Source organism: Garra rufa, chromosome 8 (assembly GCF_049309525.1).
Source record: "Garra rufa chromosome 8, GarRuf1.0, whole genome shotgun sequence".
In the NCBI taxonomy this organism is placed as follows: domain Eukaryota; kingdom Metazoa; phylum Chordata; class Actinopteri; order Cypriniformes; family Cyprinidae; genus Garra; species Garra rufa.
Window position 1 is genome coordinate 34,100,488 of NC_133368.1, and position 25,906 is coordinate 34,126,393.

Genomic DNA, 25,906 nt, shown 5'->3' on the forward strand with positions numbered 1-25,906 from the left:
CAAAGCTACTTGACAGCTACCGCTCTAGATGGATGTCTGTGACCATTCCAACGCATCTTGAACCATGAACGTTGTGTTTTCAAGATGCCGTGTCAATTTGAAAGATGTTTGGCATCAGTTCAAGACATTCAGAAAGAGCTCAAGAGCTCATCCTGTGTGAACAGCCACTAACTATATCTCTCTTTCTCCTCACAGCCATTCTCCCGGCATCTAGCTATGAGAAGGACCAGCAGTGTGGGGGTAAGTGCTTTGACCAGTATGTTTGTATGGCATTCACCGCATGTTAGTATGCGCTTATGCATGCACGCTCTTGTGAACGCTCAAAGACGTAGCAATGTGCTGCTTGTGTGTCATGTTTCACGTCAGCTCCTTTTCATCCTGAACTCAGGCAGAAATGGAATCGCTAAGCAGGTTTGAGTGAGTGAACTTCATAATTCACACTGCTGATCTTCAGTTTTCCATGTGTCGTGCTCCACGGCGCTTGTGGCTCTCCCATGCAGAGGTGCTGCCTTTCCAGTGCATGCACCAGATGAACAATACATGAGGGGGCACAGCGGTGCTTTTTAGGTTGCGGATCCAGGCCATATCGGGCAAGAGGTGGCACCGCAGTGCCAATTTGGTGTTTCTCCAGGTGGCAGCACATATTAGCCATCATGCTCCAGTAGTGGTGCTCTCCTGAGTGATCGTTGTCCAATTAGAGCGGTTCATGACGGGGTATGGCGTTCGCTCTCCTCAATCACATTTCGCACTCATTACGGGTCAGACCGGCAGGATGCCCGGTCCGTCACATGGACCGGCTAATCACAGCACTGTCCCTTGGTACTGCATCATTCAGCCAGACGCTTTGAAGCACCTGCCTACCGCTGGATGATGGCTATGGACATGTTGCGTTAATGATGAGGGATGCAATGGTCCCGTATCGCTCCAATTCCACCGACAAGGATGACTATATTGTCTCATTATTTGAAAAAGTATATTTAGTCAAAGGTCTGAATGATAATGCCAACATATTACAGTTATTTGCAGACAAATGGTTACGGTAATATTGCCTTCTCTTGTTTTCCCAGGGTTTACTCTGCTACACCTGATAGCCACAGGCGTGTCGTGCTTCCTGGGTGCCGGTCTGCTGTCTTTCCTGGTGTATGTGTACTGTCAGCGGTTCCACAAGCCCTCGCAGGAGTCTGCGGTCATCCACCCAACCACTCCCAACCACCTCAACTACAAGGGCAACACCACACCAAAGAATGAGAAATACACACCCATGGAGTTCAAGGTCAGTGTTGACACCATGTTCACAAAAACATAATTATCATAATAATGTTTTATGCAGTAAAACCGGTTTAGTATGTTGTTGTTGAACATGCTGCTGCACTTAAAGGAGTAGTTCACTTCCAGAATGAAAATTCCCTGATAATTTACTCACACCCATGTCATCCAAGATGTCCATGTCTTTCTTTCTTCAGTCAAGAAAAAATGTAATGTTTTTGAGGAAAACAGTTAAAACAGTGCACTTCAATAGGGATCAACAGGTTGAAGGTCCAAATTGTAGTTTCAATGCAGCTTCAAAGGGCTCTACACGATCCCAACTGAGGAATAAGGGTCTTATGTAGTAAAACGATCAGTAATTTTCTAAAAATAAAAATAATTTATATACTTTCTAACCACAAATGCTCATCTTGCACTAGCTCAACTTCACGCATTATGTAGTCATGTTGGAAAGCTCATGCTTGACGTAGGCAGAAGTATCGACCTAGTGTTTACAAGTGAACATGCAAAGAAAGTCAAACGTCCTTTACAAAAAAAGGTATAACAGCTATGTCGGACTATTTATTAAGCTGGAAGAGAAACAGACGAAGAACTAACCATGTTCTTTCCAAGATGATTACATAATGCGTAGATAAAGTCTTAGATGCATTGCAGAGCTAGTGCAAGATGAGCATTTGTGGTTAAAAAGTATATTTGTATTTGCATTTCTTTTAGAAGATGACTGATCGTTTCACTAGATAAGACCTGTGTTCCTCGGCTGGGATCGTGTGGAGCCCTTTGAAGCTGTGCTGAAACTGCAATTTGGACCTTCAACCCGCTGATCTCCATTGAAGTCCACTTTATGGAGAAAAATCCTGGAACATTTTCCACAAAACCTTCATTTCTTTTCGAAGAAAGAAAGACATGAACTATTTGGATGACATGGAGGTGAGTAAATTATAAGATTTTTTTTTTTATTCTGGAAGTGAACTACTCTAATCTAACCCATGTCAGTAGTATAGTCCTTGGCTCTTCGCAAGGAACCTCTACTGATTCTACTGACTGATTGAAGTTCTCAGTGGCTGTTTGCTATAGTCATGCACACTTTTATTCAAAGCATGCAAAACGTTCTATTAGATATGCAATGAATTATAGTAACAATGTTACAATGAAGCTGCTAAAAATACAATGGAGAATTAAGACTTGCACTCTGTGGGCCATGAAAAGAATTGTTTTTAAGAAATGAATAGTTTTATTTAGCAAGGACGCATTAAATTAATCAAAAGTGGCATTTATAATGTTACAAAGGATTTATTTTTCAAATTAATTTAGTTCTTTTAAACATTTAGTCATTAAAGAATCTGAAAAAAAAACACAGTATAATGTGCTACAAGAATACTGCACTCTCATTGATACTGTAGCTGTATGTATAATCACATTTAAAAAGTCCCCATAAAATCAAAATTGAAGTTTTAGGGCTATTAGTATGAATATGTTAGCCTTTAGGTTATCTGTGTAAGCTAGAGTGCTCCAAAACAATGACAAATTTTGCATTTATAAGATATAAGCATTCAAAACTTGCAGTCTCTATCTTTCACCAATATGGATCAATGATTTTGATGACATCATCAAATTATCTGTCCAATCAAATGCTCTCTAGAATCCGAAGTGCCCCGCCTCCTACACTACAAATAAACGCTAAAGCTGTGGCTGAAATCGTTGCGTTGTGACAGAATGAGTATTTTCTGTATGGTTAATGGCATGTAGAGCACTATATAGGCGATAGGGAACAATTCAGAAAGTGTAAATATGCTTTCCATCGGGGCGAAAGACGCTGTTTTGCACTGTGTCACGCAAATTGCCGCAGTGTACACACAAGTTTAGAGAAACGATAGCACAGAGCAGATCATATGCGTGAATTGGTACCGACCACAAAACATATCAGACCCATTTGAATTCTACACAGAATGCCATTTTTTTTTTACCAATGTGGCTGTCATACACTGTCACATGTGCTTTACCTAGCTCAAGGGCTCTAGCCCAAACTGTGATATAAACAAAGCGCTATTGGCTATTTAAAAATGGGGGCGTGGCTGCTTGATATGTCCCGCCCTGTCTTCCTGTTTCAGTTTAAATTACGCCAACGCAGAATAGCGCTGCATGTTTCAAAGCACTTCAGTGGGCCTTTAATGAACGCTCAAAAGGCAGAGATTTTTAGAACTTTGGGAATAGCAGTCATTGTAATTGTGCAGAGACCTATACAGATTCTGTCTGAGCCTAAAGATAATTTTCTAATATATGTTGACTTGGAATCTGTGGCCCTCCACATAAAGCTCAGTAGATCTTGGCAGATTGCACATCCTGTTTGTATTTGTTTATTTTGGCAACTTTCAGAATGTTCTCAGCTGCTTAAAAGAGTTTAACATCCCCATTTTACCATATTTAAATCTATTTTGCAAATGTCAAGCTCATTAGTATGCACAATCAAACAGATCAATGTTTTGATCACACCACAGAGACACAGTGTTTACACTTTTCTTGGGAATACACCTACAAATGCCTTTTATAGAGTCTCTGCATATTAAGCTCTGAGCAATTCAATATCGGGAGATTTCCCCACAGATGAGCTAGCAGAAAAAGTTGAAAGCAGTCAACAAACCGAACTCTATCTGAGAGCATGCTCGTTTGTTTTGTCCGAAATGAGCATCACTAGATAACTGATAGTTTGGAGATTACCGCTGGGTTTCGCTCTCCCCGCGGCCGCTTGTTTAGCCGCCTCTTCTGGCTGCACGCGGTTCCTGGCACACACTCTGTCTTTATTAATGGGCTCCATTAGGCTGTTTAAGCAGCAGCCGCTCAGTGGACTCCCACAGCTGGTTGTGACTGATCGTCGAGCTCATCCAATTAGTTTGGCTCAGCTCGCTCTCCCTCCACCTCGTGTCCTTGCTGTGACACCTGCGCAAGCCTTTTGCCACTTTTTCCATCGATCTTCTGCATGACCACTACTCACTCGAAACTCATTATGAAACTTGGGCAATACGAGTGGATCGAGAAATAAGCGCCACGGCAAAAGGCCGTCGCTTGGGCCTCTGTCCACGCATTCCCAGGGCACGTCGGTGCGCAGATGGCTGTGTGATATTAACCGTGTGACATGGAGGCTCTCTGATTGATGGCTGTTTGAACAAGCATCCGTTGAGAGCCACGTCGTAAATCAGGATGAATATTCTGATTTCGCATAGGGAACGGTTTGCTGAAAGCCTGCTAAAGATACCACAGTCAGGAAGATGTAATCTGGTATCGTAATAGCAGCAAACATTCCCTTCACTTGTCACTCATTGACTCTTGGATAAAAAAGCAATTTCATCTGTCTTGTTCAGACTGAAAATGGAGATCTCAGCCTCTTTGTACTGCTATTGTTTGCTAGGTATTGAAAACTATAATTGTTGCACAGCGGTTCTCGGCTACGGTGAGTCACTCGAATCAATCTTGTATGTTTCATAGCTTCACTCCCCCAATAACTGAGCCGCAGCTTTTTTAGAGCTAGACAAATGATATTTCTCGAGAGCTCTACATTTCATACACACACACGCTACTTTCATCCATGACCTCAGAGTTCACCACTTTTTAAATTATACAGCTTATCGGCTGTGGACTTCGTTCAGTAGTGCCTTACATATTTAAAGGTGCAGTGTGCCGTTTCTGCTCCACTAGTACCACCAAACAGAATCGCAAAAAACCTGATTTCTCAATTTCGTCCTACTGTGGTGATAGGGTTGCTGTACAGATGCTAGGGTGCTCTGAATGGTATTTCAGATGTTGCTCAGTGGTTCTAAGTGGTTTTAACATGTTGATGTGTGGTTTCTAGAGTGTTCAGAGTAAAATTTAGCATTTTGCTAAGGTGTTTTTGTTGTTTGTTTGTTTTTTTAAATATTGCTAAGAGGGATTATACAAAATGCATGTTGTTTATTTAGTACTGACCTGAATATGATACACAGAGAATACACAGAAACATAAATCTCTGACAAGCTACGCCAAATCGCGCTCAAAATCGAATGCGAATCGAATGTGATTTTGAGCGCGATTTGGCGTAGCTTGTCAGTGATTTACGTCTCTGTGTATTAATTGCCGCTCCAGCGGAACCTGAGCGGAACGCACGTGATGGAGATTTACTACTAATCAAAGTACCGGCTTCATTGACTAAACGCGCATCATAATATCGTTCGATTTATCGTCCAGCCCTATACTGAGCACATCTAGTTAACATTTATAATTAATATTTGACTGAAATTTTGTAAGGACATGTATCTGGGCAATGTGAGTAAAGAGAATAAAAAATAATATCAAAAAGAAATGGGTGCTGCCTGTTGTTAATTTCAGCAGTGATATTCTACAGTGTTTTCTGTTGACATTGTAAGTAGTCATGTCCCCGGAAATTTAGTAATCACTGTCCCAATGTGCAGTGAGCCTGGAAACTTACTAGTGACAGGATTCGTATACACAATATACTGATTCACGAGCTGCACACTGGGTGTTTTTAACATGTTGCTTGCTATGCAGTTGCTGGGGACTGCAGAGTGTTTTTAGCATGTTGTTAAAATCTTTATTGATTTTAGCATGTTGCTGTGTGGTTGATGGGGGTTCTTTGTGGTTTTGAACATATTTCTATGCAAATTGGTGTTCTGAGTGGTTTTTACATGCTGCTATGTGTTTGCTTGGGTGCTGAGAATGGTTTTTAAAATGTTGCTGTGTGGTTGCTGTCATTGCTGGTGTTTAGCGTGTTGCTACACTTGGGTGGTTTGCGTGGTTTTTAACACCTTGCTATGCAGCTGCTGGGGAGTTTTAAGAGGTTTTAACATGTTGCCGTGTGGTTTTTACAATCTTCTTTAGTGATTTTAGCATCTTGCTGTGTGGCTGGTAGAGTGTTCTGTTTTTTTAAGGAATAGTTCACCCAAAATTGAAAATTTTGTCATTAATTAACCCCCCTCCATGTTCCAAACCCGTAAGACCTTTGTTCATCTTCAGAACACAAATTAAGATATTTTTGATGAAATCCGAGAGCTTTCTGACCCTGCATAGACAGCAACACAACTGACACGCTCAAGGCCCAGAAAGGTAGTAAGGACATTGTTAAAATAGTCCATGTAACATCAGTGGTTCAACCGTAATGTTACAAAGCTACGCGAATACTTTTTGTGTGCAAAGAAATAACTACTTTATTTAACAATTTCTTCTCTTCTGTGTCAGTCCTCGACACACGTTCACACACAATGCACAGTGCATGCATGTGGTACTGCTGACATGGAAGCTGCCATTCTGACATAGAACCCAGATGTACTGCAACTTGTTTACTAGCAGAAGAAAATGAATGTTGTACATAAAAAATTCTTCGTAAAAATGTATGAAGATTTCGACAGAGGGAATGACTTACTCATTTCAAACTTACCAGCCTTACTTATTTCAACCCAAATATACAGATTACAAACTAAAACCAAGTTTACACTAGTGCATTTTCGTTTTAAAAATGGCATTTTAAAATGTAAACGATCCTCGTCTACACCATTTTCACTCCGTTTCACAAACCATCTCCGTCCACACTACACAACCGAAATCACATGTCACATACAAGGTTAACATGGTCAACAAGGATACACAGAGCAAATGTGGGCAGCCATGCCATCCTTTTCAAAAGTCTTGGTTTTGGTCCGCAACCCTAGAGTTATTTTTTAACTAAAACGAGGTCTGCAGCTTTTCCGAAAGCCTCGGTTTTTGAGGGTTGAAAACGGCGGAGTAGTGTAAAATACAGGCATAACTGTAGCAAAAGTTATGCTTTTTAAAATAAAATTGCACTAGTGTAAACATAGCTTAAGAGAGATGGACATTCTATGTCAGAACGCCGGCTCCTGTGTCAGCAGCACCACACGCATACGTCATGATACTCTTGTCAACGCGCGTCGAAGACTGACACGGAACGAGAAGAAACTGTTGAATAAAGTCGTTTATTTTTTTGTGCAGCAGGCACAATGATATTACGTAGTGCCTGAAAGTGATCGGCACTAAGATTGTGTAGTTGCAGAGTTGCAGCCGGCAGAGTTGACAGCTGCGTAATATCATTGCGCCTGCTGCAACCATGGTACAGCAGCAAAGTTCCTTGATTATTACGCCAGAATGAGAGTATAGTTCCTAGCCTTATCAGCCTAGAAAATCGCACCTTTTCATTTTTTCGTCGGTCTTAGTACACAATGTAACTACAGAAGTGTCAAGTTTTAAATAGGAAAAATATTGAAACTCTTTGGTCATTTTTGAGTGAGATGCTAACGGTCTAATCAGATTCAATTATCTATGCTAAGCTATGCTAAAAGTGCTACTGCTGGACCCAGAGATCGGCTGAATGGATTTGAAAACGGTAGAACTCAACTGTTTAACTGTAGGGGAGTTGGAAAATGAGCCTATTTTCAAAAATAGTGGTGTGTATTTTTAAGTGGTATTAACATGTTGCTGTGTGGTTTCTACCATATTTTTAGCACATTGTCATGTTGTTTTCAGTTGTTTTAAGCCCGTTGTTGTGTGGTTGCTAGAGTATTCTGAGTGGTTTGCCATGCAGTCGCTATGATGTTCAAATCAAAAGAACCCATTCGAAAGTCTATGATATTCTGGTCCTCTGATCTATGGGATCTGCAAACTCGTGCTCTTGTTTGAGACAATATTTGAGCTGCTCAAACATTCTAGTAGTGCAGATATTACACCCTGTGCCTTTAAGGAACTAGCTGGAACAGAGTTTACATGTGTTAAGCTGAAGTGTTTCCTAAAGGTGTGAGATCTTGCCATGTGCTCTCAACATTCTCATATTCTGTTCTTTTTAGTTTTCAAGGTCACAAGAGGTTTGCAGACTGCAAGATCAGTGGTTTTTCATCTCAGAGATTGATGGTTTGTTTTTTGCCTCTCAGCTCGCCTAACACTCCCTTGTTTGTTTTTCTCCACAGACTCTGAATAAGAACAATTTGCTGCCGGATGAGAGGACCAACTACTTCCCTTCACCGCTTCAGCAGACGAACGTGTACACCACCACATACTACCCCACAGCGCTGGGCAAATATGACTACCGACCAGACTCCTCGCCGTCTCCTTGCAGAACCTATAACCACAGCTGAGACACATGTCCCATCCGTAGGTTTTTCGCCATGGTGACAAGGCCGCTCCGGACATCTCCTAAAACCCTCCACTTTTCCCACCCACACACTTTGCACCCGACGAGGTGCTCGTTCCAACATTCCAGCTGATTTTTTCCCTAAGATCTCTCCCCTCGAGGACCGCGTCACCGAAGCCATGCCTTACGGTGTTCCGACGGGGGAAAAGTCCAGTGATTCAAACAGCACTTTTTAAAGATTGTGTAGCTACACTGACTTTGATAAACTGATGTCTTGATTGATCGCTGCAGAACTCCCGTTACTGGAAGGAGGTTTTGCTGAAGCTCAAGGTGGGAAGACACGATTGCGCTGGCATCCCGTACCACTCCAACAATATCCATTACGGGAAATGCAATCTGCCGCACTGTGGCAGTTCTTTTTGAAACTACAGCAGAAGAATAGACGGACAACAGACAAAAGAGAGCAATCAATGGTGACATTATTAGGTTTGGTTAGAGCAGAATTGTGTTACCTTTGGATGCAAATGTAAGGACGTCCCACTGACTTCCGACCTTTGAGGGGCAAATCTCTGACAAAAGAGGATGGGTTGCAGGATCAATGCATCTCCTGGGTGAATTGTTCAGAGTTCAGAACCAAGCTGCAAAAAAAGAGAACAGCTTACAAATAGGATGCTTTTCAGAACGGACTTCGGAATATAGATTTTCAGCACGTTGAAAGGCCAGAAGGATGCGTCATTATTTCCCCGAAAAGTCGAAACGCCTTTTTTACTTGCGAATGCATGGGAATCGAGGAATATTGCACCAACATGGAATATGCTTAGGTCTGAAGCAAACATGTTCTACTCTGTTACTGTAAGTCCCGGTGGTCATATTAAATATGACTGGGTTCAAACTGAGACGGACTATATTTTATTATGAAAAAACGTAGGAAATACTGATAGCTTGGCACTTGTTTTATACGGTTATTTTAAAGAGGGAATTATTCAGCAGTTGTAGGATAGATGGACAATAGAGTTTATTTAAGATATGAGTTCAAACATCGACTGAACATTTCATATATTATTTTTAATTATTGTTTCCAGATGGTATATTCCTAACCATCATCACATTCATCAGAGATATGAGCACTGAGCATCATATATTCATAAAAATGCCCAGAGAGTCAACTTACGCAGAAATGATCAATGGATCTTTGCCACTCTGAACAATATCTAAAAAAATGAATCTTAGTGCAGCACTATGTGCTTGACTCAGATTTTATTTTTGCCCATGTGTTGACATGCTTCCCAGCGGCATCCCGCCAACATTCCAGATGCAACTCAACAGTTATCGATAAAAGCGATTCAGGAACGGCAACTTTCATCGGGATATACAGTAGTATTTATGGTATGCTTGGTTTCTAAAGGGCACTGAAAACTAAACTAAGCTATTTTATCATGCTTGTTTAATGAATGCTAAGCCAGCCATGCTTTCAGCTAAGCATGAGTACATGGGTTGTAAATAAGTGATGTCCCACCGCGAAAAAAAAGTAATGCCACGCAAAGGTTAGTATAATGTACATGTATATTGTAAAGCTAACACTGTTTTTTAAACGCCTTATAGTTGTAAAATAATATGTGCAGCAGCTGTGTAAATATACCAACCGTAGGGATTGTGTGGGGATGGAGCCTGTCAGTGTCCAGAGTTTGACTGCAACAGAGAGACCAACTCTGATCGATAACATCGAAGATTATTCATTAGAGTCCTGTCAAAACTAGTAGAGAACTTTTGTACTTTTGTTCATCAGTCATATGAAATGATTTTTGCCATTCACATCACATGGTGCATGAAATTAACATGAATTATGTTGTTTCATAATTCAAATACTCAAATACAGATTATGTTAATGCTGTTTTTTGGGAGGGGGGGGGCCTTTAATTGAAGAAAAAAAAGAGGAGTCCAAACATCTGAGAGCTGAAAATGGACCTGAAAATGGACCCGAAAATGTGCATTTTGCAATTTTGCTTATCTTTTTCTTTTTTTGATATCTTAAAGATATGCTTACATACTGAGCCTTTTTATTAAAAACAAAATTCACAGGAGTCCAAATATCTGAAAGCATTATTGAAAATGTTTCTATTTTGCATTTTATTAATAACATTTTTTATTGCAAATTATATTATCTTTTTTGTTTTTTGCTCTAAGATACGTTCACGTACCGAAACTTTCCAGAAATTTGCATTTTACTAGTTATAATTTATCGCAAATGATCTTTTTTCATTGAAAGCCTTTTCATTGAAAAAAATCTACAGAGGACTCCAAAAATATGAGAGCATTACTGAAAATGTTATTATTTGGCATTTTATTAAAAAAAATCTTTTTTTTCACTCTTTTTTTATATCCTAAAGATATGCGCACATACTGAGCCTTTTCATTTAAAAAAATCTACAGGAGTCCAAAAATCTGAAAGCATTACTGAAAATGTTATGCATTTTATTACATTTTTTTATTGCTGATTTATATTATTATTTTTGCTTTCTTAAAGATATGCTCATATACCAAGGTTTTTCATTGAAAAAATCTACAGAATTGTCCAAATCTGAGAGCATTACTGAAAATGTTCCTATTTTGAATACAGTTTACAGTTTTATTTTTTAGTGCAAATTATATTATCTTTTTTTCCTTAAAGATATGCTCATATACAAAGCCTTTTGTTTAAAAAAATCGACAGGAGTCCAAACATTTTCAGTAACTACATTTTTATTGCAAATTATATTCTTTTTTTTTTTTTTTTTTTTTTTTTTTTGCTGTCTTAAAGATATGTTCAAATACCAAGCCTTTTTATTAAAAAATATGAAAGCATTAATAAAATGCAAAATAAGAACATCGTCAGTCATTACATTTTTATGGCAAAATATATTATCTTTATTTATCTTAAAGATATGCTCACATACCAAGCCTAGAGTCCAAAAATCTGAATATTTCTATTTTTCATTTCCAGTTTCACCTAAATTTAGAAATTGGCATATCTCTTAAAGATATGCTCCAATACCAAGTTTTTTCATTGATGATTTTATTAATATTTTTTAATAGCAAATTATATTATCAACATAATATGAGTGAAAAGTTTAATTGATTTATATATATATATATATATATATATATATATATATATATATATATATATATAATTTTTTTTTTTTTTTTCATTCAGAAAGTTTCCAATTTCTAATTTCCAGTATTACCTGACATAAATCCCAGATTTGAAATGTCTTTCAGAGGCTTTTGGACTCCACTGTCTGCATGAAAAGAAATCAAGAATAGCTTATATTTAAAGTTAAAAGGTCACACTAAATCCCCACATTCGTTGCCGTGTGCCTGCCCAGATAATATATGTTGGTCAAGTGCAGCTGCTCTGTGTGAGTCGGGTTTTGAAAGGAGTATCTCTGCTATTGAACACGCATAAAGCCGGACGACGCAATGAGGCGCTTCATCCCTGCGAGGCTTGGTGCCCTTCTATGCAACTGACCTGGTGGTTAGATATGCGATGTAGACTGTAATCACTGCCTTTTAGACACTGTGAATTTTTGGTACTCTATATTTTTGTATATTGTACATTGTAAAAGATAATAAACCTTGATGCCAACCCGGTCTAACTTGAGCTGCTTCGTCCTTTCCCAACTGCTCCCACACTGCATCAATCTAGGTCACGCCGCTGTCTCCCGCAGAGTGAAAGGTAAGCGTTTTCAAATTGTCATGTTTTTCAATCCAATGTCAGGTTGGCTATCATACACTCCCATTTGTATGTGTAGGGATTTGTTTGGCAGGCTGGGGGAAATTGGACCTAAATGCTGACAACACACACACACACACACACACCGTTTTGCCTTCACACAGTCCCTCCTCAGAGAGAAAAATGGATGTTGGTTTTTGACATGATACACTGTTTGCCCTTTTCACTCAAGACCTGATGGCATAAATATTGAAGTTGGCATGGCTATACAAGATTTACCCAGCGAGCGTGGGGAGTTTATTCACCGCAAGTCTCTGACTGCAAGCCTCTCTCATTTTTAAAGAAGACAGTCTCGAGTTGTTAAAGAGTGAAAGTCGATAGAAACTGGCAAAGTCTCTTTTTACATGGGTGTTGAAGGATTACAAATTTTAGAATCTGTTCAAATTTATAAAAGATTAAACATAGGTTCCAAAATAACAGCAAGTACTGAAAAGTTATGTATATTGTGATTTCTAAGAGCAGGCAGCCCAGGCCCTGAAACAGAACATCTGGCATGTTTGCTAAATTAAGTGTGAATTCTAAGCTCAAAGTACAACAGTGCCTTTTGTTTAGCACCTTTGCATTTGAATGCTAAATAGATCGAGGCCGGGAAAATCCTACTAGGCTGATTATCTATATCACATTTGCATGCTTTGTTACCTCTATGTATCCCTCCCCCTGGAAAGGTATATAAACTGTAATGTATATGCCTTAGTCAGACGACTTTTGATGACTGCAGCGACGCACAGCTAGTATCTATTCTGCTTCAAGATATCCAAACGTCTCCTGGTCTCGAAGAAAAAGTTCACAACAGTGTTTAGATGATCAATAATTCTAGTTCGAACAGCATTACAGTTGCCCCATTCAGGCAAAGAAAGACTTCACCCAAAACGAAAACTCTGTCATTATCTTGTATTATAAGCTGGCTGACTTTCTTCTCTAGAACACAAAAGAAGAAAAAGTATTTTAATTACAGTACAGGCCACACTTGTCCATGCAGTTACAATAAATGGGTACTGGAGCTTTCAAGTTTTAAATATTACACAAATACATGAAAACTGTCTTAACCATAGTCCATCCAACTAATGAGCTATATTCCTAGTCTTTTTGTAAGACACAATACATTTAATAGTGATAGTTCACCCAGAAATTAAAATTATGTCATTAATTACTCACCCTTGTGTTGTTCCAAAACCGTTGGACCTTAGTTCATCTTTGAAACACATTTTGGAGCTAACAAATCGTTTCACTAGATAAGTCCATTCTTCCTCGGCTGGGATTGTTTAGAGCCCTTTGAAGCTGTATTTAAACTAGGGCTGGGCGATATGGCTGAAAACTATATCACGATATCAGTGTTTCATATCGGTCGATATCGATAATTATTGATATTTTTATGACCCATTTAAAATAAGGACCAGGAGAAAAATATATTACACTCAAGCATTTTTATTTTAAACTTAACCTTCCTCTGATCATAATCCCCTCAGTTATTAAGACAGAAATGTCAACAACCATGGAAAACACAAATAATTAAAACGTAAACATAAGTCTAAAGTCACAATATACACTTAATTATCTCTTAATCCTCAATTCAAACCCCATTCATTGTCGATGAAGTGAATGGTCAAGCTAATGTATGGCCCAGAAGTACGGCTTGACCACAGGTCAGAGGTTGTTGCAAAGCACTTGGCTGATAATATTTATTTCTGCACAGATTGCTGGTTGCCAGTAGCCAACATTACTTCTTTCCTGGTACTTTAGCCTATACTTTGTGTAATAACAAAAATATTTATTTAAGTGAAAAAATAAGTCCAAAACTTTCAACATTTTGAACAATAGGGCCTTACAATCTTTTTTTTTTTTCTTTCAGAAATTCTTGTTTTAATTTTTCTGATAATCAAATGAAAGCAAAATGACTGATTTATTTTTAAAAATAAAAATAAACGGAGCTTTACTGTTAAAATTAATACATAGAAGAAAAATTATATTCAGTTAAAAAAAGGTTTAATAATAATAGTATTTTTTCAACAATTAAGTGGTGACTCTTTATTTTATTTTTTATTATATATTGTTTTATGTAAATTATTTAAATGTGAACATATAAACACCTACATTATACTGTACAAAGTAATACAAGACTAATATTGTTCTGTTACATGTTAAACCGTACTTTTATTTTGACAGGTTGCCGTGAAGTTTCAGTGTGTAATACAGTATGAATGATGCTAGTTTCACTAATGAAACGGTAAAATTGACAAAAAGTGACACTCACAGCAGCTTTGGAGATGTATTTATTGGAGTTTGTCTGTTCATGTGAGATGCAAAGGCCAAAAATTAGCGGGAGCGTCACGTGTGCATTATGCGTGTAACGTTAGTGAAAATAAAACGCGTCTCCTCCATTCATACATATAGAGGCAAACGGAACATGCAGGATTCTTATTGAAACGGTCTTTCTGCATTTCAGTTTTCACAGACACTAGTCCATATCGCGATCTGAATTAATTAACAGACCAACTTTTTTTGGTCCAAAAATCGACGAATTCCGCGGCATTCCGCCCTATAGTAAAGTCCGTTTTTATGAATGGAGTCCGCGATCCCGTCTGTGAGGAGACATTGTAAACGCGCGATCCTGTAGAGACAGAAATCAAATGCCGTCGTGTAAATAAGATAAATAACATAAGGCTATTTAGTTTGTTTAATACAACAACATGGACCCGTTCTGTAGGAAAGATAACCTTAACTTCTATTGTGATCTGGCGCTATGAACTGAACGTTAAAGGGGGGCTGGGCGGGCCGACGAAGAATACAAAATATCGAACACATTTTTTATTGATATCGATCTCTTGTCTATCGCGATATATATCGTTATCGTTTTATCGCCCAGCCCTAATTTAAACTGCATTCTGGAATTTCAAACTCATGGGCACCATAGAAGTCCACTATATGTAGAACATTTCTGAAATGTTTTCCTCAAGAAACATAATTTCTTTACGACTGAAGAAAGAAAGACATGAACATCTTGAATGACGAGAGGGTGAGTAAATTATCTGAAAATTTTTGTTCCGGAAATGAACGTCTCCTTTAAAAAAGTATGCCAAAGATTCTTTATAAAATTTTGCATTCATGTTTGGAGTGACATTAGGGTGAGTAACTGATGACAGTTTTCATTTTTGGGTGAACTATGTGTGCTCTGAGATGCTCAGAGTGAATGATGTTATCGTCCCAGTGTAACAATACATAAACCTACTGTTCCTCAGCACAAAAGCCAAACTTATCTCAATCTACCCCTCTGAGTCCAGCAGGGCAACACATTTAGACGGAGGGTGAAGGCCAGACCCCGCTGCGCTTCAGCGGGAGGGCCTGGTCGCCGCACAGCACTGCAATCATTTCAAAGTGGGTTTTATTGACGAGCACAAGGCTCCATCCATCACCCGCTATCTGCTGACAGACTGGCACTGACAGATGACCACCGCTGTCCTCCCCTGAGTGGCCAGCTGGCTTCATGCCAAGAAAGCACCGTATGCTGAAGGTAGGGGCCGAATCTGTGGCCCATCAGGGAAGAGCGGTGGCGAGGAGCGAGACAGATGCTTTTGTGGCTGCTTCTGCAAACCTCGTGGAATCAATTTGTGCTGCTGTCAGCACAGAGTCTGGGACTCCAGAGTAATGTGTCTTCACCAGTAGGCTACTACTGTAACCTCCTTAACACACCTGGTATGAAGGGTAATCTTCTTCTAATCTCACATGGAATCTAAAAGGTGATGAAATGAGAAAAAATCTATTAAAAATTCATTGTATTTGGATTGATGCTGGTTTTAGATGGGGGTTTTTACTTGTTAAAAAAACAAGTAAATGTGAAATGTCAAGCAAACAGTTGAAATCAGTAATCAGATTAGGCCACTAAATCCATAAATAAGTTTGCATCTGTGCTCAATGCATTATGTCTTCCCAGGTGAAAAAAAAATATACTTAAATGCAATTAAAATACACTTAAATACCCGCAAATACATTTTTAGTACATTGTTTTTTTGTGTGTTAAATAAAAGTTTGATGGTTATACACTATAAATTTACTAATTAAAAGTATGTTTATACTTCAGTAGGACTTTAGTACACTTGACAAAAGTATACTAAATACCAGTAATACTTAAATAATTTTTTAGTGTACTACAATAAAGTACACTACAGAAAAAACATCCAAAAGAGTTTTATTAGTGTGTTTTTCAAAAGTGTGCTTTAAATGCTTTAAACATTAGTTGATTTTTAGTACACTGTTTACATACTAATCTTGAGTTTAAAATAAGTTAATATATAAAAAATCTATTAGTAATGTATTGTAGTAGAAGTACATTTTCCCAAAAGTTGTACTTAAGTACACTTAATATGAATGCACTATTAGCACTAACACTTAAAATGATTTTGAGTGTGGTAATTTTAAGTTTACATTAAATTGATTTTATTAAAAATCTATTAGTAATGTACTGTAGTAGAAGTACATTTTCCCAAAAGTTGTACTTAAGTACACTTAATATGAATGCATTATTAGCACTAACACTTAAACTGATTTTGAGTGTGGTAATTCTCCCAGGTTAAAAAAAAGTGCACTAAAATACACTTTATTTAAGTATACTTAGTACACTTTTCAGTAATGTACTAAAAGTACTCTATTTTCGCACACTAATTTTGTACTTATTGTACTAAAAAATAGTATTAAGTATATGTTAAGATAAACTTAATACCATCTAAGTGTACTCAACTGTGCTATTTTGAGACACCATGAAATTGAACTAAAATGTGCTTTTAACATACTATATCTGTATTTAAAAAAATATATTTAGTTACAACTAGAAATACACTTGAACCCTACTTTTGAACATTTATAAATATATTTATGACTAATTTAAAGTATAGCAATAATATATTAAAAGAATATACAAATTGTGAAAAAAGTGTGCTAAAATACAATTTAAGTACACTTAGTGCACTTCCCTAATGTACTTCAAGTGCTCTATTTTCGCACACTAATTTTGTACTCTATATACTAAAAGTTATTCTTAAGTATATGTTAAGATAAACTTAAGATCATCTAAGTGTACTCAACTGTGCTATTTTGAGACACCATGAAGATGAACTAAAATGTGCTTTTTACATACTATCTCAGCATTTCCAAAAAATGTATTTTGTTACCACTTCTAATAGGATTGAAACATATTTCATAAACCTTTAAATATACTAATTATACATAAAAAATAAACTTACTGATTATTTAAAATACATGAATAATATATAACAAATGTATACAAAGCGTATTTATAATGTATTGCCCAGATATTTTTATCAATAAAAAATACACTTGTTGATTATTTAAAATACATAAATATATAACAAATGTATGCAAGGCGTATTTATAATGTATTTCCCACATATTTTTATTACAAAAAAATACACTTGTTGATTATTTAAAATACATGAATAATATATAATAAATGTATACAAAGCATATTTATAATGTATTGCCCACATATGTTTAATAATAAAAAATACACTTCTTAATTATTTAAAATACATGAATAATATATGATAAATGTATACAAAGTGTATGTCACGCCCTTGGACTGTTTGTCTTGGTTTTTCCCAGTGTTTCCCCCATTGGACTGTCTGTTTGGTTTCTCCCATGCCCTTTTTTGGTCTTCCTGCTCATTAGTGTGATCCCCTCCACCTGTTGTTGTAATTATCTCCCCTTTATAAGTTTGTTTGATTTCCTTGTTTCTTTGTCCGGCTACAAGCGTTACACCTATGTTCCTTCGTTGTGTGCACGTCTTCTCCCGCCATTCCTGTCTATTGTTACTCTGCCTGAGGATTTATTGAAGACTTTTTATTGAAGACGTTATTTTTTTGCTTTCCTACACGTTTCGTGACAACGTATTTATAATGTATTGCCCATACATTTTTATTCATTATAATACACTTATTAATTAATTAAAATATATCAATTATATATAATAAATTTATTCAAAGCGTAATTATAATGTCTTGCCCACATATTTTTATTAATAAAAAATACATTATAAATACGCTATGTATACATTTATTATATATTATTCATGTATTTTAAATAATCATCAAGTGTATTTTTTATTAATAAAAATATTTGGGCAATACATTATAAATACGCTTTGTATACATTTGTCATATATTATTCATGTATTTTAAATAATCATCAAGTGTATTTTTTATTAATAAAAATATTTGGGCAATACATTATAAATACGCTTTGTATACATTTGTCATATATTATTCATGTATTTTAAATAATCATCAAGTGTATTTTTTATTAATAAAAATATTTGGGCAATACATTATAAATACGCTTTGTATACATTTGTCATATATTATTCATGTATTTTAAATAATCATCAAGTGTATTTTTTATTAATAAAAATATTTGGGCAATACATTATAAATACGCTTTGTATACATTTTTTATATATTATTCATGTATTTTAAATAATTAATAAGTGTATTTTTTATTAATAAAAAATATGTGGGCAATACATTATAAATACGCCTTGTATACATTTGTTATATATTATTATTGTATTTTAAATAATCAGTAAGTTTATTTTTTATGTATAATTAGTATATTTAAAGGTTTATGAAATATGTTTCAAATGTATTATAAGTGGTAACAAAATACATTTTTGGAAATGCTGAGATAGTATGTTAAAAGCACGTTTTAGTTCATCTTCATGGTGTCTCAAAATAGCACAGTTGAGTACACTTAGATGATCTTAAGTTTATCTTAAGGAGTACTTAAGAATAACTTTTAGTATATTAAGTACAAAATCAGTGCCTGAAAATAGAGCACTTTAAGTACATTAGGGAAGTGCACTAAGTGTACTTGAATTGTATTTTAGCACACTTTTTTCACACTTTGTATATTCTTTTAATATATTACTATTATACTTTAAATTAGTCTTAAATATATTTATAAATGTTTAAAAATAGGGTTCAAGTGTATTTCTAGTTTTAACTAAATATATTTTTTAAAATACAGATATAGTATGTTAAAAGCACATTTTAGTTCAATTTCAGGGTGTCTCAAAATAGCACAGTTGAGTACACTTAGATGGTATTAAGTTTATCTTAACATATACTTAATACTATCTTTTAGTACATTAAGTACAAAATTAGTGTGCGAAAATAGAGCACTTTTAGTACATTACTGAAAAGTGTACTAAGTATACTTAAATAAAGTGCATTTTAGTGCACTTTTTTTTTACCTGGGTTGCCTTTATTGTTACTATATAACCAATGATCTCTATGAAGAACACAGAGGGACACATCAGATGCACATCATTCTTTTATGATGTTTGTGAACAAAGCTGAAATTGTTTTGGTGTTTAGGCTCCACAGGGAGTCCGGGAGAGACTGTTTGCATGCATTCAAGATGAGCAAACCAGTCAGTTTGAGTGGCTCTCAGAACCATAAACAGCTCCTTTACGCACAGAATATCGCCTTTATCTCGGAGGAAGAGAGTCGCTCTGTGCTGTGAAACAACAGATGCTTTGAAATGATTGATATCATCTGCAACCAGATGTCATTGATCGGATCTCTTCCGTATACGAGGAACTTACACTAGGATGATTTTATAAAATCTGACATATTTCACACTGACAGAGAAAGAATAAAAGAAAAATGACTTTGCTTAAAACAAATAGGACCTTATTTTAGGATCTTTTTATTTTATTCAAAAAGTAAGATTTTTAATGATTTTGAATTTTTTAAAGAAGTCTTTTCTGCTCAACAAGCCTACATTTATTTGATCCAAATTAGAGAAAAAACTGTAACGTTTCAAAATGTTTTTACTATTTTAAAAAAATCAGTTTTCTATTTGAATTATTCTTGTGATTTCAAAGTTTAGAAATCTATGCTGATTTGATGCCCAAGAAAACTATGATTATTATGTTGAAAACAGATCGTTTTTCTTTTCAGGTTCTGTTTTTCTTTTCAGGTTTCTTTGATGAGTAGAAAGTTTATAAGAACAGCATTTATCTGAAATAGAAATGTTTTGTAACATTATAAATGTCTATATCATCACTTTTGAGCAATTTAAAGCATCCTTGCTAAATAAAAGTATTAATTTCTATCATTTTTCAAAAAAGAAAAAATACACACTCCAAAATATTTTTATTTCAGATAAATGCTGATCTTTGCTGCCTTCTGTTCTATTAGGTTGATTTCTGAAGGATCATGTGACACTGAAGACAGGAATACTGATGCAGAAAATTTAGCTTTGAACACAGGAATAAATTACATTTTAAAATATATTCCAATAGAAAGCAGTTATTTTATTTAGTAAAAATATTTCACAATATTACTGCTTTTGCTGTATTTTGGAAATAAATGTAGACTTAGTGAGTAGAAGAGAATTCTTTAAAACACATTAAAAATTTTACTGTCCAAAAACATTTCACTGTTGGGTGTTTACACTGTTTTAAACTAAAAACATGAAACTTTTTGGGGCGTTTTGGGTGTTAATTTACTCAAGTTTTGGAAGCCTGAAAATGGAAATTTTTGAAAACATTAAAAAATCCACGTTTTTGAGATCGTCTCCGTGTACACTCTAAAAAATGCTGGGTAAAATATGGACAAACCCAGAGGTTGTTTTGAACTAGTGGTTTGGGGTACATTTTGAACCCAACCTTCTGGGTAGTTTTATTTAATTCAACTATTGCTCAAAAATGACTATATTTCTTGCTTAAATTGAACCATTGGTTGGAAATAGGAATAGCAACCAAAAAGGTTGGAAATTAACATTTATTAGTATGTTCAATAAATGAACATTTATTAATAAGTTGAATAAATAATAATTAAATAATACACTTTTTTAAAATTGCTTATTAAAAAATGTTTACCTTTTGATTATTGCTAATGCCTCTAGTAATTATTTGTCTGATTTTTATTTTTTATCATCTTTTTTTGGTCATTTTAACCCATATAGTAATATTTAAACAATAAATAAGTTAAATAAAACTATCCAGAAGGTTGGGTTGAACATTTAAGTTTCTGGGTTTGTCCATATTTCATAAGCGCTGGGTTGTTTAAACTGCAAAAATGTGAATTTGTGAAAACAGTAAAGTGTATTGTTTTTTTTTCACCATTCTGTTCTTTATGATTTATTAAAAGCAAGGCCTTGCTCTGAGCACTTGAATCTTATTTATTTATTTTTTTGTAATAGCGAGCACAGATGAGTCATGCATATCGAAGAAAATGTGCTAAACTCTCTTCCAAAGTCAAACGCAAGGATCACCTCATCCAGTGTTCACAGCTTCCTGCTTCTTCTGACTTTCTCTCAAAGTCATTTATGACCGAGCAGTGTTTACCTTTTTTTGGATGTGACATTAAAGAATGGGTGGGTGGCCATAATTGGTCAGTGATAAAGGGTCCTTTTGCCTCTAGAGTATCCACATTAATGAAAGCAGGAGCAGGCCAAATGATGTTAAATTACCCCACTAAGCTAATACGGTTCAGAACTAAATGGAGCTTCTATTATATATTCTGCACAGAGAAAATGAATAGAACAAAAATCAGACAGTGATTTAAAAAAAAAAAATCCTTCATTTGACCGTCCTCAGGTTAGTAGGGCATTTGTTTAACAAAACTTAACTGTTTTATTTAATCTACTGCCTGATTTTATAAAAGCTGAAACATGCGCCGAAACAAAAATAAAGAAGAACATTGTCCTTGACTGAAATATATCTGTGGCACAAATTTGCAAGAAGAAAGTTTTCAACAGAAAGTTCTTTCTAACATATCTACACAGAAATGTCTAAAGCAAAACTTAATTCAGTTGTTCGTTAATAATGTTTGAGAAAGTTATTTTTACACATACCAACACTGCAGTGCAGAAGAGGAACAAGTGAGAAAACTGATTTTTTTATAGCTCTACAACTTTCCATTAGGAAACATACTGCAAGCTTTGCTCTGAACCTTTTGTAAGAAAAAAACACCCAGAACAAGCAACTCAGGAACTTCAAAACAAAGGGGAAAAGAAAAAAAAAAGTTTAAAGAGATAGATAACAATGCCAGTCACTTTTTAAAGTATTCTCTACTAAATGAAGCAATGTCTTTGTCCAAGTATCTTCAGAAAATATACTGTAACGTTCACACATATAGGATGCTGTGCTATAATAGCTATAATAATATGTCTAAAGGGGTTGCGCATACAGTCAAACCAAAATTTATTAAGACACCTTCAACATTTCTCACATTATCAGTTTATTCGCTATAGTTTACAAAATGGTAGTAAAATATGAGAAACTGTCACAATAACTTAATCTTGATAAATTCAGATAACTTCGATAGAAAGGTATGTAACAAAACATGGTCCACTGAAAGTGTCAAATTTTTGTTCCCAATTTTTTTTGTAATCATTTTTACTGATAGTCCACTGTATGAATAATTTTTTGGTATAATATGTCACAGTTCACTTACTTTTTTATCATCACTTACATAAATGAACTATAATGTCCTGCACCCACTAGCAAAAAAAAAAATCAAAAATTATATATTGTGTCTGAATAATTTTCAGTTTGACTGTAAATCTTTAACCATGTAATTCAAAGAAAAAAAAAATAATAAACCATTTTTCATTTCTCTATTACATCCATAGCACTAACATCACCTATTCTTTCTTACTATCTGTTAAAGTGGTGTGGCAATCTGGCCTGGAAACTAAAATCTTGCAGGGTCGTGGTTCATGTACAGTAAGTCACTTTGAATAATGAGCTACATGATTAATTATTAATTAGCATCTCAGAGGTGCTTCAACCTGACAGGTGAGCACCTGCAACAGCTGTTGTAGCAGCATTGCTATGCGATTCGGCCCCTACTTGCTGCAAGGACAGGTTAATGGAGCTACTGACCTCTGACATAGGCCATTTCCATTCAGCACTCTTATGATTGAACAGATCAAAGTCATAACTCCTGACCTGTCTGGCTCCATTGAGCCCATGTAACAGCACAGGTCCCAATTCTGCTAGCTGCTCTCTTGCATTTATGAGGGAACAAAACAATAATCCAGATGTCCATTAACATTAGTCACCCTTTACATATAGAGATATAGATGATTAGAGTGTACATTTCATCAGTGTGTGCTTAATGGGAATTGAACATCTTTGCTTTGCGCTACTATTTGAACTACTGGTACATAATAGACAGGGGCATTTCATGAGGAGGCATGAGAAAAGAAAATTGCAGTACAAAAATAAAACAACAGCAATATTACAAAACATAACCTTAAAAAAGAAACTAAACATAACATTTCTAAAAGAAACATTCTCCAACAGCGACAGCAACACTCCCTTTCGCCAACCCTGAGCCCACTGAGTTTAACAGACTCCCTAAAGCGTGCAGTGAGTTTGGTGGGGGGTAATTGAGAATGAATGGGGGAAAGTCACGTGAGAGAAGGCAATGATTGGATATGACTGGTTATGTTCATCTGTGATTGGTTCATGCAATTAAATTTCACCTGTTTTGTTTGTGTGCGTTTCGCGTTTCGTGAATCAGTCTGAATTAACAATATAATGGCATTAATGGGAAGACTAATTTAAAAAAGTAAGTAAACAACTCATACTTAGATATAACTACTTTGTTACAGCAAAATAAGACTTAAAATGAAACCATTTTATGAAACCATGATCTGTGGGACTTTCTAATCAGCTTGGTGAAATTTAAAGTAACTCTCTGTGTCTGTGACCAATATTTACTGAGCTTTGAAGAATGATGATATTTTTTGAACCCTCGGATTCCAGATTTTCAAATAATTGTATCTTGGCCAAATATTTTCCTATCCTAACATAATCAACCATACATAAATGGGAAGCTTATTTTTTTTAGCTTTCAGATGATGTATAAACCTCAATTTCAAAAAAGTGACCCTTATGACTGGATTTGTGGTCCAGGGTTACATATATTGTTTAAATTGGTACTGTCTTGAGACAGTAAGAAAAGAAAGAAAAAGGGAAAAAAGGAAAAAAACTGATAATAGAATATACAGGGCTTGCACAAAATAATGCAAACACCATTATTATAGGTGTTAATATAATTTGTGTTGGCCACAGTGAAAAAAAACTGTTGCTGTTATCTTTTCATTGTCTTTATTCGCTGGTTTGTATATTAGCGTGTTCAGCAGTGTTAACAAGTGGCCTGTGAAATGGCTTGTCAGACGTCCAAAAAAGACAAATCATGGAAGCCCATTTAGCAGGAGCGTCTGTAATCTTAACAGCCCACTTGTTTGGTGTTGTAAGATCAACAGTTTTTATGATTATGACTGCGGAAACAAAATATAGCAAGACATCATCAGAGAAGAATAGTGAAACATCAAACACTGAAGGATTGTGTCCAAACAGAACAGAACAACCACAGCAAAGTGATAACAAACCTCAATATATTCACCTTCTATGCCAAAATCCATGAAAGTCACAGACACCAACGCTAAAATGCAAAAAAGGTGGTGTCATGATCATAAAACCTGGAGAGTTGGAGTAACTCCCCTGGCCAGACAAATCATCTTACTCATCTTACTGTGTGTATTTGACAGTTTAAGTGCAATAAGACATGAAAGAGAACTTAGTTTAGTACTCACATGTGGTGTGACATCCACTTTCTGTGCACTTGCTTCGGATGTGTATGTTCAGAAAACCCTATATCAGAAGTTTAAACTAATATGGTTTAAAATGCATGATTTCAGCGTGATAAACATGATTATCAAAACCATACAGATGTTTTTAGCAGGAGTATCTGAGATCCCAGCTGTTAAAAAAAAGACAGTCCTATAGAGACATAGCACATTTAGGCCACACCGGGGGGATTGTATTGTATTGTATTGCGGAGAGCTTCTTCCATTTCTGACTAATAACAAAAAACAGAACAATGTCTAAAAGCTGCTATTTGACAAGGTGAACAGTAAACAAGCAAAAAAAAAAAAAAAAAAAAACACCTACGTTTTTATAAGCTGTCAACCCCAAAAATCATGTGTTTAAGGACACAAATAGTTGTAGATGCCAGGTTATTTCACATTGGGCCATTCAGTTGGTTAATTTTTTTTGCAACAAATGAAGGTAAGGAAAAGGAGAACTGACATAGACCAATAAAATTTAGTTTATCAATATACCTCCTCTTTACAATCCTTTGACATGGTTAAAAATAACAAATGTTTACCTTTGCCGTTAAATTTCCCTCCAGCGGGCGTAGTTCTCAGAGTAAAATGACATGTTGCGGTCTACTTTTGTGTCCTTAAATGCTTGTTTTTTAGGTCGACAGCTTATAAAAATGCAGTTCTGTGTTTTTAAGCTTGTTTGCTGTAAACCTTGTCACATAGCAGCTTTTAGACACTGTTGTGATTTTTGTTATAAGTTAGAAATGACAAGGAGGCAGCTTCCCTCAATTTAAATCAATGGAGAGTTGGATTGTTTTCCCCCTGGTGGGCGTGGTTTTCAGATTATGATGCGTAATGATCTGTCTCTATTCTGAAAAAGGGGGCAGCTCATTTGCATTTAAAGAGCTAGGCAGGAAAACAGTGCATTTCTGCTTCTACTCACATTAGGCATTTTCAAAATAATATAATAAAAGATCTGCGGGGTATTTTGAGCTGAAACTTCACAGACACATTCTTGGGACATGTGAGACTTATATTACATATTGTAAAAAGGGGCATAATAGTTTAAATATTGCAAATCCACTGTGGCCAGTTTTGAAGTGAAGAGA

General features: G+C 35.7%; 1 protein-coding gene across 1 annotated transcript in view; it reads left to right on the top strand.

Moving 5' to 3' along the window:
• Positions 1-11,482, top strand: part of sema5ba (sema domain, seven thrombospondin repeats (type 1 and type 1-like), transmembrane domain (TM) and short cytoplasmic domain, (semaphorin) 5Ba) — a 187,043-nt gene extending 175,561 nt beyond the window's left edge. Inside the window, exons 17-19 of the mRNA XM_073845086.1 lie at positions 196-240; positions 1,068-1,273; positions 8,226-11,482. Of these exons, the coding sequence (XP_073701187.1) occupies positions 196-240; positions 1,068-1,273; positions 8,226-8,393 (419 nt within the window). The 3' untranslated portion in view covers positions 8,394-11,482. The remainder of the gene's footprint in view (positions 1-195; positions 241-1,067; positions 1,274-8,225) is intronic.
• The last annotated feature ends 14,424 nt before the right edge of the window (positions 11,483-25,906 follow it).